At 39.4% G+C, this 15,636-nt stretch overlaps 1 protein-coding gene across 1 annotated transcript in view; it reads right to left on the reverse strand.

Moving 5' to 3' along the window:
• The window catches only part of LOC133097307 (phospholipid-transporting ATPase FetA-like), a 56,757-nt gene extending 41,860 nt beyond the window's left edge, over positions 1–14,897 (reverse strand). Inside the window, exons 1-10 of the mRNA XM_061199198.1 lie at positions 14,867–14,897; positions 14,506–14,564; positions 10,387–10,500; positions 9,456–9,554; positions 7,769–7,830; positions 4,883–4,955; positions 4,447–4,517; positions 3,364–3,446; positions 2,470–2,628; positions 785–873 (exon numbers count right to left, since the gene is read on the reverse strand). Of these exons, the coding sequence (XP_061055181.1) occupies positions 785–873; positions 2,470–2,628; positions 3,364–3,446; positions 4,447–4,517; positions 4,883–4,955; positions 7,769–7,830; positions 9,456–9,554; positions 10,387–10,500; positions 14,506–14,564; positions 14,867–14,897 (840 nt within the window). The remainder of the gene's footprint in view (positions 1–784; positions 874–2,469; positions 2,629–3,363; positions 3,447–4,446; positions 4,518–4,882; positions 4,956–7,768; positions 7,831–9,455; positions 9,555–10,386; positions 10,501–14,505; positions 14,565–14,866) is intronic.
• Between the last annotated feature and the right edge of the window lie 739 nt (positions 14,898–15,636).

The following is a 15,636-nucleotide window of genomic DNA, read 5'->3' on the forward strand; positions in this document are numbered from 1 at the left end:
GAGTATCAAGTAGAGTTCCCTGTGCTATACAGTAGGTCTTTATTAGTTATCTATTTTATATATAGGAGCGTGTATATGTCAATCCCAATCTCCCAATTTATCCCTCCTCCCCTTGCCCCCTGGTAACCCTAAGTTTGTTTTCTACATCTGTGACTCTGTTTTGTAAATAAGTTCATTTGTACCCTTTTTTAAGACTCCACATATAAGCTATAACATATATATTGAGTGCTTTTCAAATTTCATTTCTTAGCAGCAGAATCCTTTATTTTCCAACTGAGATCTTACAGAACAGATAAATGTGAAGCTGCTCTTTTTCAAGCAGGAACTTCAGAATGAAGAGGCCGAACAAAACTTTTGATCTTCTCTACTCCCCCTGCAGCAGACCTTAGACTCCTCTAAGGAAATAGAGTTTGAAAATCATCGGTTTAAGTAAGGTGATCTATTAGTCCAAGTAAGGTTTTATTAAAGTGGTCATGAGTAAAACTGGCTATGAAAAAAAAGTGTCTTAATTTCTAAAGCAGGGTCCATAATCTATTCTGGTACCACTAATCAAAGTATCAAAGCTTCAACAAGTTATGACTGTCCTCCACAACAGAGGTATAAACTTGAGACTCCCTTGTCAATGACTTCTGTTCTTTTCTGCTTCAGACATTAGTAGGTGGGGTCCTAAAACTGCTTGAGGTTTTCAAACAACTAAATTCTGACTTGAAAATACCAGCTACTGCTGTGGAAGGAAGGGAAGTATGCCTATTTGTAAAGAAACAGAAAAAAGTCTTTAACTTACCCAGAGCACAAGGACATTCATGAGATGGTCTATGTGTGTCCGTTTAAAAGTGGACTTTCCACTGTTCTGCATTAATTTGGTGTCTGGTCCTAAGTGAAACAGGGAGACATCACCTCTTAGAATCACTGAATATTCTCAAGAGGATTGAAATTGGGTTTAAATGTACCTTTATGATCATTTTATCAAACCTCTTTCCAATGCTAGGGGATAAAGTCCTGGAGAAAGGCTCATGTTTGGTGCCAATAACTCAAAGAATGGAAAATTTGTTTCTAAGGATAATCCCAACTACTTCTGCAAAGTGCATCAATGCTTGACACCTCCCTTTCTTTGCCGCACCTTAGTCTAGTTTTTCATTGATAAGTCAGAATAGGAGCCACAAGCTTCTTTCTCATCACCATCTGGTTTATTTAGCTTAGAAAAGGGATTTTCTGATAAGGAGAACTTCACCTTCTTTTGAGGAAACCCATTGCTGGACCAGGCTCTATTTAAAGTTTCTAATTAAGAAATGGAGAAAGGAAAAGGCAATGGCAGTGATTTCTCTTGAGGTGGAAGCTTGGGAGCTAAGATTTCTCTGGAACTGAGACAGAGACTCTGCATTTCTTCATGACAAGGCAGATAGTAAGTAGAAATAAAGAGCTCTTTAAAAATAAAGAGCTTTTTTTAAAAATAAGAGCTCCTATAGGAACCAACATTTTTTAAAAAAAATTTATTTATTTTTTGGCTGCATTGGGTCTACGTTGCTGCGCGTGGGCTTTCTCTAGTTGCGGTGAGCAGGGGCTTCTCTCATTGCGGAGCACGGGCTCTAGGCGTGCGGGCTTCAGTAGTTGTGGCACGTGGGCTCAGTAGTTATGCCTCGTGGGTTCTAGAGTGCAGGCTCAGTAGTTGTGGCGCACGGGCCCAGTTGCTCCGCGGCATGTGGGATCTTCCTGGACCAGGGATCGAACCCGTGTCCCCTGCACTGGCAGATGGATTCTCAACCACTGCACCACCAGGGAAGCCCTAAAGAGCTCTTAATGGCCACTGGGACTAGAGCTGGAAATTATTATCTTACTGTGGCTGTTGTCACCAATGCCCACTGTCACCGAGGGCACAGGGTGGCACAGAATCTGCCTCCATTTTCCAGCACTACATTATAACTCAAGAAAATCCCTCAATAAGTATAAGGGATTATGGTTCTAAATGCCATCTCAAGATGGGCCACTGCTAATGAGCCACATGTGCCTTTTCTCTGGCATGAACACTTCATATTGTATTTTATATTCTACATAATGACCACCGTGTTTATTTTTTCCCCATGGGAGCAATCCACATGTATACTCTCCCCTTTCACATGTTCCCCTTTCATATGCTAATACTATGTGTACTTCTATGTGTATACCTTCTCTTGTGTCCAGATATGTTTAGAAAGACTTATGAATGCTCTGTGGTCTTGGAACACAAAGCCTTCCTCTAACAAAGGCAGGGCTGACATGCTGGCAGCTCATTGCTTGGAAAAAAAGTCATTTTTTTCTTAAATTATCTATCCATCTATCCATCTACCTGCCTCCCTTTCTATCTGTCTCAAAGCCATAGTGTTCTGGTACATATCTGAGCCCCATATCTACATCCTGAAAACTAAGTACTCACAACGTGGCTACGAATGGAATCCAGCAGGCTGGGAGTCTGTGGCCCCCACGAAGACGTACCAGTAAAAATTACCAAGCCATAGCACCAATCTGTATTCCTGATGATGCAGCCTCGGAGAATCAGCCTGTCATGATCCAGTACGTAATTTTTTCCTTTATAAATCAGTATTCCTGTGAATCTGTCCAACCTGTTATTGGGAGACTCACACCTCACTTCTCCTGAAAAAAAGAAAAAGAAGGAATAAGAGTCCTGACTCTGTAATCTTAATTCTTTCCTAACAGGACAGAGGAGGCTTAATAGAAAAGAGGAAAGAACATCCCCTTTTCAAAATATACACACATCTTTTTCCTATCCTTTCTCAGCCGCTGCCCATTTCTCACCAGGCAGACAAAGGGTTCTGGGCATCAGAGAAGAGTAATTCTGTGACACGGGTCATCCAGAGAGAGAACAACCCACATGATAACCTATCACCATCAGTACTTCTAGATCAAATGAGCTGAATCTGAAGAAATTTTTAAACTACTTAAAGCAAACCTAGTATTTTTTTCAAAATGGAAATAATTTGACTTTTTCATGATTAGTAAAGTAAAATATGCCCATTGTAAATACATATACAACATTAAAAGGAGAAAGGAGAAAGTAAAATTCACCCACTGCCTCGAAATAAGCACTATTAAACTTCTGTAGTACATCCTTCCAAGTTTTTTTCTATACATGTACTCATAAACATACATATGTTTCCAAAAACCGGTTTATGTTACACATACTATGCATAGTGTATTGCAATCTTTTTTCACTTATTAATATATTGTGAATATTTTTCCATGTGAATAAATATCAACTTGCACATCGTTTTTAATAAGTTATATAGAATTCACTGTATGGATGTACCACACTTTAACCAGACATCTACTAATAAAAATTTGGGTTGGCAAACCTATTTCTTAACTCACCATCAAAGGCAGACAGCAGCTTCAGGTTATCTTCCATCTCACTGGTAACTGAGATGGCTTGCTTCACTTTCAAGTTGGTTTCACTAGAGTAAAGAATGCACATACATAAGCAGCACAGGTCCAATTTCTCCTACTTTAGAAAACAGTTGTTGCCAATAGAGCTTGGGCTATAGGCTTGAGCTGTGAGAGTCACTCCCACTGTTATCCTCTCTCAAGAAAAGTATTGAGGTGGGATGGTTCTACAGGGAAGCTGAGTATTAGCCCACTTGCTCCCCTCTCTCCCTGAAACACATATCAACTACTTTAACCAACCTATGAGATCTTGCGGGTCAGATGCTCTAGGAAAGCCGAAGAAACATCACAAGACAACCTGGAGGGGGTACCTGCTCCCTTCAAGAATAAGGAGCAGGTCCTGGTAAGAATGTGCATATACCTCCCAGTAAGCATACTCCCCATCTCATAAATATTTACAGGACCCATGAAGGGATCCCACTTAACCATTTGCCGAGACAAGAATGCACAGAGACAGAAGTAAAAAAGAAGGCACATTTCAAAAAGTTTGTGGGCACCAAGAGGAATAGTTGTAAGGATGCAGATCGATACAAAACTCCACAGGACAAGCTCTCTGAAGATGGCCTCTATACTCCGAAGATCTTAGCTTTTGCACGTTAATGAATTTCCACCTTAAATCCTTTCTAGAACATGGTTTATCAGTACATAATTACCTCCATATTCATTCCCCCCCCTGGAAACTTTGGAACTATATTCTGAAATTTTACAGTTCTGTTAACGTCTTTCCTACCACTCAGCATTACTGAATATAGATAGTCAGACAGAATGTCTCCAGTTTAGAGATGGAGAATACGGAGTTTATTTGCCCAGATTCTGCACCAGTGGATGCTAAATTATTGCTGTCAAGAGCTCAGCCTTAGACTTGAGGTCCCAAGAGTCTGGCCTCCTATCTTATCTAGATATTTCTAGCCTCTTTTAGCACTTCATTCTCTGCATCATGTTCTCCCTCAGTGAGAAATCACTCTAAGCTGGCTCAACCGTCTTAATGGACTATCAGGAGGGAACACTCACCCGTCCAGTTCTGCTGTTTCTATATATGTCAGACTGTAGGGCTCACTGCTAGAGAGTAATAGTATATCAGCCTGTGGTCAGAAAAGTCAGAGAAGATAAGGAAGGCAGGAAGGCAGACTTTTAACATTACAGTGTGACAAAAGCAATTACCTCAGGAACAGATGTTCATCTTAAGAATATTATAGACATTTGGTTTACTTTCTTTGTCTAGGACCCATCACTGCTACCACACACAGCCTCTCCAAAAACTAGTCATATTTTACCTGTAGCTATGGTGAGAAATGGACAAGAACAAACTTCTTACCACAGGAGATGTTGATCTCTGGATGCAAAGTGAGGAAGGTGAAGGTCACCAAAAGGAGTGGTCACAGAAGTTGCTAAAAGGGTTCCTATTCAAGCCAAAAGAGAAAAAGCCACAGCCCAAAGAGGTACTCACCGTGACAACCTGATTATTTTCTAGTTTTATTATGTCTCCCACTTGGACATTCATCCATTTGTCTGTCACCATCCTGCAAGAAAGTGAGCCTTGAATGCCTGCATGCCTGCTCTGAGAATTTTCCCACAGCCCTGTTTTGACAATCAAGAAGAAAAAAAAAAAAGCTGAGATGAACTCAAGGCTCAAAGGAGGACCAAACTGGGTTTGTGATACTCCTTGCTACAATCAAGAATGGGGCCCATTTCTCTTGACTTAAGGCTATAAGAGTTTTCTAAATCTCTATAAAGGTATATGTAGACATACATGCACATTAATTTTTCTTTAAGTAAAAGCAATATATGCATATGGTAAAAAAACATTTCAAATAATTAAGAAGTACGTAAGGACTTCCCTGGTGGCGCACTGGTTAAGAATCCGCCTGCCAATGCAGGGGACACAGGTTTGAGCCCTGGTCCGGGAAGATCCCACATGCTGTGGAGCAACTAAGCCTGTGCGCCACAACTACTGAGCCTGCGCTCTAGAGCCTGTGAGCCACAACTACTGAAGCCCATGTGCCTAGAGCTCCTGCTCCGCAACAAGAGAAGCCACTGCAGTGAGAAGCCCGCGCACCAAGATGAAGAGCAGCCCCCACTCGCCTCAACTAGAGAAAGCCCGTGCACAGCAACGAAGACACAGTGCAGCCAAGAGTAAATAAAAAAAATTAAAAAAAAGAAGTATGTAAAAGGAAAAAAAAAAGTAAAGTCTCCTCTCTCCCCAGATTTTAGTTTTGCTTCCCCCAAGGTAGCCACTGTGAGTAATTTTTTGCATTTCTTTCGAGAAAATATCAATCCATATAATCACATACAAGATAAACATTTAAAAATTACATAATAGATACATAATTTTCTGCACTTTGCATTTTTCATTTAATAATATATCTGGGAGAACACTTATAGAAGATGTGGCTCATTCCTCTTGATAGCTAAAAAATGTGGCTTTCAACTAAAGATGTGCTTGTAGCCAGAATTACTGAGAAATTAAAGTGACAGAAATCACAACTTGAAAAACAAATTTTTTTCAATAGTAGCTCTGCTCAAACTCATGTGCTCTAGAAAAAGAAAGCCAATTTTTGGAATATAGACAACTCACCTCAAGTGTTATATTAGTCAGACATTCACTGGCTTACAAAGTCTAACCACTAGGGCCCTGCTTGTGAACTCCTACTCTAAAACCACTCTATGACAAATTCTTCTCTAATAATCTTATAAAATCCAAGTGCTCAAGCTCCTTGGGAAGTTCATTTGACTAAATTCATTTGGTAACTCCCTAGCCTTGCAAATTTCTTATACACTCAGTTTTATCTTTTCTTTCTATTTCTATTACCTTCCTTCCTTTTTTTTAAAATTTTCTTTTTAATCACAACTGACTTTTTTGGTGGTATCTTATGAGAGGCTTCAACAGACCAAAACACTTAGGGAAATAATCCACCATGAGTAAGAATCAGCAGACACAATAAATAACAGAATTAGATGCCCAAGCATGTCACATAATAGAATCATATGATTAAAACTATAGCTGCTGGTATATATACAATGAAATACTATTCAGCCATAAAAAAGAATGAAAATTTTGTCATTTGCAACAAGGATGGACTTGGAGGGTATTATGCTAAGTGAAATAAGTCAGACAGAGAAAGACAAATACTGTATGATATCACTTATATGTGGAATCTAAAAAATACAACAAACTAGTGAATATAAAAAAAAAGAAACACACTTATGAAGAACAAACTAGTGGTTACCAGTGGGGAGAGGCAATACAGGGGTAGGGGATTAAGAGGTACAAACTATTACATATAAAATAAGCTACAAGGATATATTGTACAACATGGGGAATATAGACAATATTTTATAATAACTATAAATGGAGTATAACCTTTAAAAATTGTGAATCACTGTATTGTACACCTGTAACTTGTATAATGTTGAACATCAACTATACTTCAATTTAAAAAATATGTTTTTAAAATATAGCTCCTGGGTATTCTGTAAGGTCACCATGAAAAAAAGACTGGACCTCAATCTTGAATTCCTTCAGATTTGTGCTTCTTTGCAATCATGATTCTGCAAACACTGGTCACTTTTCCTTTCATACAATCTCTATTTGTTGAATTCTTCCCCATCCCTTAAGGCCCAGCACAAATATCACCTCTTCCAGAAAGTCTTCCTTGATTCCTTTAGCCAGCTATGATTGCTCATTTTTATTAATTCCTATGATAATTTTTTGTACCTCTTATGATAATCTTCACATTTTGCCTTATATAGAAATCATGCCTGTCTCCCTCTATTCCTGCCAAAGGTAAATTGCTCAAATTTTGCAGGACCCCACAAAAAATACAAACATTGACCCAATACTGTAGATAGATATGACCAAACACTACAGCAATGGGGTCAACACCAATATTTTCTTTAGATTGTTAACAAAGAGATGTCCTAACCAAAGGCTACAGTAGAATGGTCAATAAGCCATGTAGAATCGATTGACGTTCTAAAGACAGGTGTCTCCATGCTGACCACTGTACTAGTAATAACCACTTGCATATTAATACCATGTCATAATTTATTAATTGCTTTAATATATATTATTTTGTTTTCATTTTCATAAGCATCCTCTAAGGTAGAGAATATTATCTTTACTTTATAGATAAGAAATATGAGGCCCAGAGAGGTCTGAGGTCACATAGGAAGTTCAGGGCATACTAGATCTAGAAACAAATTCTTATGTCCAACCTGAGGCTCTTTTCACTGTCCTGAATCACTTTTACAAAGCACCCAGCACATCAAGTTTTAGCAAGGCCAATCCTCTCCCAGAGTTGGTCCAACCTAAACTGGCTTCCCTAGGACTTACCTGCCATCCATCAGCACCAGAACAGAACGACTGTTGACTTGATTGTCGTTTTGGTGCCTTTTCTAAAATTACACAAGAAAAAGTTCAGGAAATAGACATAAAGCAAACTGCATGTAGAAGGTTAATATTTTGAAGTATTATTCAATGTAGTTCCCCTTCTTTGTAATTCTCCCTCACCCCCCTCCTTCACCCTCCCAACCCCAAGCCCTTCTACCATAAAAACCAGGCCAAGAAGCTGATTGTCTCTGAGAAGCTGGGGATGGAGGTCAGAAAAAGAACCAAGAGAGAAGAAAGAGACAAAATCTTGGCTTTAATATCAAGAGCCAAAGCCTGGGGTAATGAGAACAAACAACTTATGTCAAAAGCCACAGAGGAGAGAATGCAAAATGAGGGGTAGGACTAGAACCTCATACACCTTGGTAGGTGCAGGGAAGTTAAGTGTTCACAAGCATACGGCTACCCTCACCCCCCAACCATAGTCAGCATAAGAAGCTTCTACCATGGATGCAGTGAGGAAAGAGGAGTAGAGGTCTATTCAAAGACCAAATAAGAGGGTGACAAATAAGGGTATGTCCTGATGCTACGACTCACACAAATCCCCTCCTTCCAGTTGAGATTACTCCCTGCGAAAAGGGTAGGACTGGGAAGAGGGCAGAAAGAATCCTGAATTTGTCAGAATATTTATCCTAAAGAGACTGAGTTCTAAACCAGAAGTAACTAGGTGGGTTATCCTGAATTGGCAAGTTTACTTTTCAGCTTTCATTAAAAAGGGTTGAGATGGTGAGGTGCTGGTTATGAGTTACACTGAGTTTAATTATAGAAAATTAAGTTATATTTTTGCACTCCTGAGTTGTGACTGCAATTTCAACCACTATATGTGCTAATTCTGGGTTTAAAGAGTTACGGAGTTAAAGAGCTGGAGAAACACCCTGCTCTCAAACTTTGGTATAAAAATCTATCCTGTCAAAATCAGAAGGACTCTCTTAGGGAAGCTTCAAGCAGGTCAACAGGATGGACTTCCCAAATCCCACTAGTAGGCATAGTGCTGGTTCCTCACCCTCACCCTTCCTTCCTGGGCCTGCTGTAAAGAAGCAAAGAGGAAGCCATGCAGCACTCACTGACAGCCAGCTTCTCCCTCCAAGGCCAGGAAAGGAGGCAGCCTCTGTTATGTCATGATGCTTTCTAAAACCAGAGGGTTGCTAGCTATGTGTACCTGATAGAACTGAAAGTTGGAAAGGGAAATAGGGAGAGTTGGAGAGGAGAAGAGGAATGTGGAAAGAGGAGATAAGAGCAGGAGAAAGCAGGGGGGACAGAGGGAGGAGGGAAGAGGAATATAAAAATGGGAGAAGGGTGAATGGAGAAAGAAGGATGAGAGCAAACCCAGAGAGAGCTAAGTGAAGGAAGAGGTGGGTTATTAAATAGGAGATGGAAGGAAACCTGGAAAAAGGTGGCAGTAGGAAGACAGAGAAAGGCCTTGCATTACCCCTTTCTGGTCATGTATGGCTCACCAATCTTGGGCTTAAGGGAATTTCATATTCCTCTGGGATGGATAAGGACATAGGGAAAGGAAACACCTCTTTCCTTTCAGTGCTTCTTCCTAGCAAAAGGTAGTCCTGGGGAGTCCTTCTTGCCCCCCACAGCCTGACTAGGTACAGTGAGAGACTAGAGGCCCGGGAAGCCACTTCACCACGTCGTCGATGGCATCTTTCACTGCTGTTATGGACAGCACCACCATCAGGGGTACCACAGTCGTGTACCATGCCAAGGAGGAGATCTGGGGAATCAACTGAAAGAGGGACAGGGAGAGAAACTTGGGTCAAAAAACTTAAAGGACAGTGTATTCCCTCCCAATCCCCACCCCACCACCATTTCCCCCTCCCTAGATTTATAATAAATTCAACTATCCTAGTTGCTTTCCATTGTTGTAGCCTCCAGACAACCACCCAAATATCAGTAAACACCTCCTAAGAAAGGATTAAAGAAGAGGAGATGGTAAATTGCCATGTATCTGTCCTGAACTCTAATACCTTTGTCTTGATGGCAAAGAGCCATTTCTCCTCTGATAATGAAGGTGCTGGGGGTAGGGCTGTAAGAGTGGACACGGGAAAACCACATAACCTCCCACACCCCTCCAGCACAAGGGGAAATGAGATGATCCGTCTCTCTCTCCCAACTTGTGCCTACCCTGCTCGGCTTCCTTGCCCTGTGCTTGTGTTCTAAACCATTCTCCTCCCTCAGCACTCCCGTGTGTTAACGTTCTGTCAGGGAGGCTGGGACAAGAAGGAGGAATGGGATGGCAGCTGAGGTTGGCGTGAAGAGTCAAGTCTGTGGCCTTTTATGGTTAAGCTGAACTGTGGCCGTGCAGCCATGATGAGGGAGCACCCCTTACTTGGGACTTGGCGACCTTGTCCCCTTCCTCTTGTAGAGGCTTGTTTCACCCTGGCTAATCCTGACCACAGCTACTCTAGGAGACTGGCCTGAGACTCCAGCCATCCATTTGCCTGTTATCTAAAGAGAGAAGACATCTCTCAGTTTAAGGAGGAGAAGGACTGATTATATAACCTGACCCCAGAGAGGCTGATAAAATACTTTGTGGAAAAGGCCCTAAAAGGCAATACCTGTAGGAAAAGCAAAAAGAGGAAATATGCATTTGCAAGTCTCTGGAACTGTTCAAACAGGTTCATAGGCAAGAAGTTAAAGGCATTATATTTTGAGGTCTTGATGCTATTGTTCTGTGAGTAAAAGAACACAAGCACAATTAGACGAAAGAAAGACCCCACCTCCCAGTCTTAACAAAAAGGACCAAGACCACTTCATAAAACAGGAAAAAGCCACAGCTCCCCAACATAGTGGGGGAAGGAGGGAAGAAGTGTTTTTCTCCCAACCCCCTTTTCTTTGAGACCTAGAGAGGCCTAAAGCATGCAAAGTTGGCAGAGCTGATCAATATGGGACATTTTTAGGAGGGGCAGGATTTATTTATGCCCTGAATAGAATTCTTTGTTTATTGATGCCATTGATAATAATGATGATAACAAAATCAACAATAATAAAAACTTACACTTATTGAATAGTTACTATGTGTAAGACACTATTCTAAGCATTTTATATGGAGCAACTTATTTAATTCTCACAACAACCATATGAAGGGAGTAATATACTATCAACTTCTGAGAACGCAGAAATTGAGGCACTGAGGTTAATTTATTTGCCCAAGACCACACAGTTACTTGCAGAGTTGAGATTGTGCTGTCCCCTGAGCCCCAGTTCACTTGTACAGCCATCCAAATGCTTTTTTTTCTTAGAATCAGAAATCTTTCAGTTTCATCTTACCCTATGACCCAAGGTCCTTCTCAGCCCTAGATAGCAGGCAAGTTTGCCATTTGTGTTAGCTCTACTCAGAGCTCTCTAATGAAGCTTTTCTTAGCCTGGCAAACCCATTTTGTTGTGCCTTTACATGTTGCTTTCAATGCTGAAGGATATCAGATACCGAAAGCAAATTACTGTCTTTCAACCTTAGGCCACTGAAGGTTCCTACACTGGTTGCTGTCAGCATTGGAGACTCACTTGCCCCTTAACTGTCCTGACAGAGGTCTGAATAGTTTTGGCCTACATCTAAGCTATTATTTTGCTGAGTGAAAATGGGAACTTGCTACCTCTTCAATCCTGATCTCAAGATATTGACAAGACCATCTTACTTTCTACTTCGGGGTCTTCAGTCGTTTGACCTAAGATGTGAGAGTTTGAATCTAAGAGCTCAAGAAAAGCAGAAGAATGAGACCAAATAATCCCCTAAGGACAGGGCTTCTCCCCCACCATCTCCATCTATATAGCCTAATGAAAGAATAAGCCCACCTGCAGTCCTGAAATACAGATACTGCTCAAGTGTGAAGAATCTCTTGCTGGGTCCTACCTTGGGAAGACATCTGAACTCTTCTGTCAGAGAACCAACATCATTCTGTACTAAGGCTAAAACTTGCTTTGGAAGGCTAGATAGGCTACCCAGTCAAGGCTTGCCTAAGGTCTATTTCCCTAGGGAAGAGAAGCTGGTCAAACATTTTAGCACTTAGGAGTTTAAAGATCCAGGTTAAACCTAGGATTTCCTTCGTGTTTCTCCATGATTTTCCAATTAATGATCAATCAAACACTATACATTTCTCAAGGTTTTCTCTGTTCACAGCTCTATTATGGGCTATACTAGTAGAGGCTGAAAAAGAGTTAAACAAGATCTATCCTGGAGAGCTCACAGGTATGTCTTGAAAGGAGTTCTAACTAAATGACATCTAAGGTCCTTTCTAGCTCTGAGAGTAGGTTATTCTAACATAGAAATAGTTTTCTATGATCATAAGATACTCTGAATTTCTTGGTGTCTAAGTCCAGACAACTCTGATATTTGGATCCAAAGTTCTTTTGATCTTTTGCCTTACTGAAGTGGCTGGCTTTCACTGCTGATTTTCCATTTGATTTTATAGTTAATGTATTTCAGGTTTCTATTCACTTGGGTAGCATTTGTTAAGAAAACAAAGAAAAAGCTATCCCGATTCTGTCTCAAGATAAACATATCAGTACTTCTTTACTAACTTGGGAACTGGAGTGTTTTGTTCTACTCTTAAATGTCAAACCAGAAGCAATATCTCAAGAATGTAGAACATCTGCTTAACTATGAAATTCCTCAGTGTTTGGTTCTTTTGGCATGATAGAGGTGGCAGATTTTGGTTTGGGCTATTTATTTATTTGGGCAGGGATACCTGTTTGACTGCTAAAGCAGGGAATAGAGAACAGAAGGCCAAGGATATAATGAGAATCAGTAGTTAGGGGATTGAGAAGAGGAAAAGGAATAGGAATGGAAGAAATTAGAGAAATAGGATGAAAATGAGCAATGGGTAGGCAGGGAAATGAAATGGTTGTTAAGTACATAATAGTCAAACCTGTTTATTTATTCATCAGCTATCCAGCATGTGTTTATTGAATGCCATTTATGTGCCAAATATTGTGATGGGAACAGTAGTTACAGAGATGAATGAAACTTGTACCCTTTTGTCAAGGGGTAATAGTTTCTTGATGAAAGAGAACTAACATTTCTTTTTTCACAACCATATTTAACTCTAACAATCACCCTGTATGGTGAACATTATTATGCTCTTTTTATAGATGAGGGAACTGAAGAAAAGAAGTTAAATAATGTGCCTAAGGATACAAGGTTAGTAAGGACTAGAGCTGTGTTCAAACTCAGGTCTGTCTGATGCCAAAACCTAGTTTTACTGCACCATAGAGCTTCTTATGTAGCTCTAGAAGGTAGAGAGGGGGAAACCTGTTCCCATGGCCATATCCTAAATATTGTTATTATCCAGAGCCTAACTCAGAAATCATAAATATCCTACAGAGACTACAAATATGTATATCTATGTATATATATTATATACTTATAGCACTATATATATATATCTACATGTGCGCAAAGTAACGTATATGTAAAAATTGCTTGTAATTATAAAAGACTGGAAACAATCCAATGTCAATTTAAAAGGAAATGGTTACATAAACTATGCTACATCTGCCTAGGAAATACTGTGCAGTTGAAAAAAGGAGGAAAAAGCTATTATGAAATTATAATTATGAAAACATCTCCAGGACATACTGATAAGGTTCAGAATAGTTTAAGAAAGTGGGAAAATGAGAATATATATTTGTATTTGCTTTATTTGCACAAAGAAGCACTGCTGAATATACAAGAAACTAATGAAAGTGGTTCCCTATAGGAGCAGAGATGAGGGCAAGAATAGGGTGTTGGAGCATGACTTTTAAACATATATCTTTTCATGAGTTACTTATTTATAAATAAATAAAAAAGTGAAAAAAGAATCCAATAGAAAATGGGCAAAGATCATTAACAGTAGTTTCCATAAAAAGAAATACAAAAGGCTAATTAACATGAAGAGATTATTGCTCTTACTCAAAATTAAGGAAAGATAGATAACAAAATGTCATTTTTCATCTAAGAGTCTGGCAAAGATAAAAAAGATTGATAATATCAAGTTTGGCAGGAATATGGAGAAGTGAGCAGTCTTTACTATAGGTAGAAATATAAATGGATATAATCTTTTTAGAGGGCAATCTGGCAATATGTATCAAAAATTTTAATGTGTTTTCCTTTTGACCCAGCCAATTCAAGGAAACTTCAAGGAAACTCTCATAATGTATATTCACAAAAATATGCCTAAGTATATGTAGTATAATGGTGTTCACTTAGGACCATTTATCATAGCAAAACACTGGAGAAATTTTTTTGGAAGGGACACCTGCATATAAATGGAGACATTTAAAATGATAATCAATAAGAAACTCGTTGAATAAATTAAGGTATATTGATACAATGGAAAACTATGCTGCTATTAAATGAATTAGGAAGGTCTACACGTATTGTCATAGAGAGATGTCTAAGTGAAAAAAGAAAGTTGTGGAACTATGCTTTCATTTGTGCAAGCTACAGTATTTCTTTTCTAGAAGATATATACAAAACCCAAAATTTGAGACACATTCTCCCCTGAGTCTAGGTCACCAGATTAATTTGGTTTCTGAGCCCTCACTCTACCAGCCCTCATTGTATAGGAGCTTGAAAGAAAGTAGAACCTATGTTGTAGGATCTACATCTACAAAGAACTTCCTGCCTCACTGACAACGGGGATTATTAGAGGAAAACACCAGCCCCCTCCTGAAATAGCTAGAGACCTGATACTCACCGGATATCCAAACAGACTGTTAAATTCTCTGTTGTTGGCTTGCAGATATCTCTCTTGTTCTGAAAAAGAAGAGAGAAATGATGAGAAGGATACCCCTCTGTAGATCAGCCTGGGATGCTGGCTGCTAATGAAGACTTCCCTAGCTTCTCATACTTTCTCACTGACGATATCTGCCCACAAATAGGATTTTGTCTCTTTGTTCAAAGAATCAAGAAATACAATAAAAATGGAAACCCTAAAGTGTTGAAGCTTTCTGGAGGCAAGAGGACAAGTAACTTCTAAGGAGCTCTCCACCATTAATGCTTCTAGTAATCCTAGATTATGTTTCCACAGACAACAGGCTGGTGTGCACCAACATTACTGCCAAACACAGAAACCCAGTCCTCCTTCATAAGTTAATTACAGAGCCATAGTTTAAGATATCTGAGGTTCTTTCCAAGGCAGCCTTTCCTAAACTTGCTTGACTAAATTTGAATTAATAAATAATTACTGAGCATCTACTGCACAGAAACCAGTGTGCTGGATGCTGTGGGGAGATAAAAAGATGAGTAAGGCAGAGTCCTGACTTCAAGGGACTTGCAATTTAGTGGAGTCAGCCTGATAACAACAACACATAACAAAATCATCACATCAAAACACACAGGTGTTACAAACTATTACAAGTAGCCCATTATCATGTTATGAAAAGTCTTAAAAATGTATATTATCAATAGATCTTTCTGTCCTGAATAAAACATTCCTATAGCCTCTTCAATTCTTCATTGGTTCAACAAGCATTTACTGAGTTCTTAGCAGGTGTCAGGCCCTGTGTTATGAACATTCACATAGGAGTTTTTATGTGAACATGTTTTCATTTCTCTTGGGTATAAACATAGGAGTAGAATTGCTGGGTCATATGGTAACTCTAGTTTTAACATTTTGAGGAACTGCCAAAAAGGTTTTCACAGCAGTTGCACTATTTTACATTCTCACTGACTATGAGAATTCCAATTTCTCCATATCCTTGCCAACACTTGTTATTGACTGTGTTTTTTATTTTAACCATCTTAGTGGATATGAAGTAGTATCTCATTGTGATTTTGATTTGCATGTTCATAATGACTAATGGTGACATTGAGTATCTTTTCATGT

This window comes from Eubalaena glacialis, chromosome 9 (genome assembly GCF_028564815.1).
Source record: "Eubalaena glacialis isolate mEubGla1 chromosome 9, mEubGla1.1.hap2.+ XY, whole genome shotgun sequence".
NCBI classification, from domain to species: Eukaryota; Metazoa; Chordata; class Mammalia; order Artiodactyla; family Balaenidae; genus Eubalaena; species Eubalaena glacialis.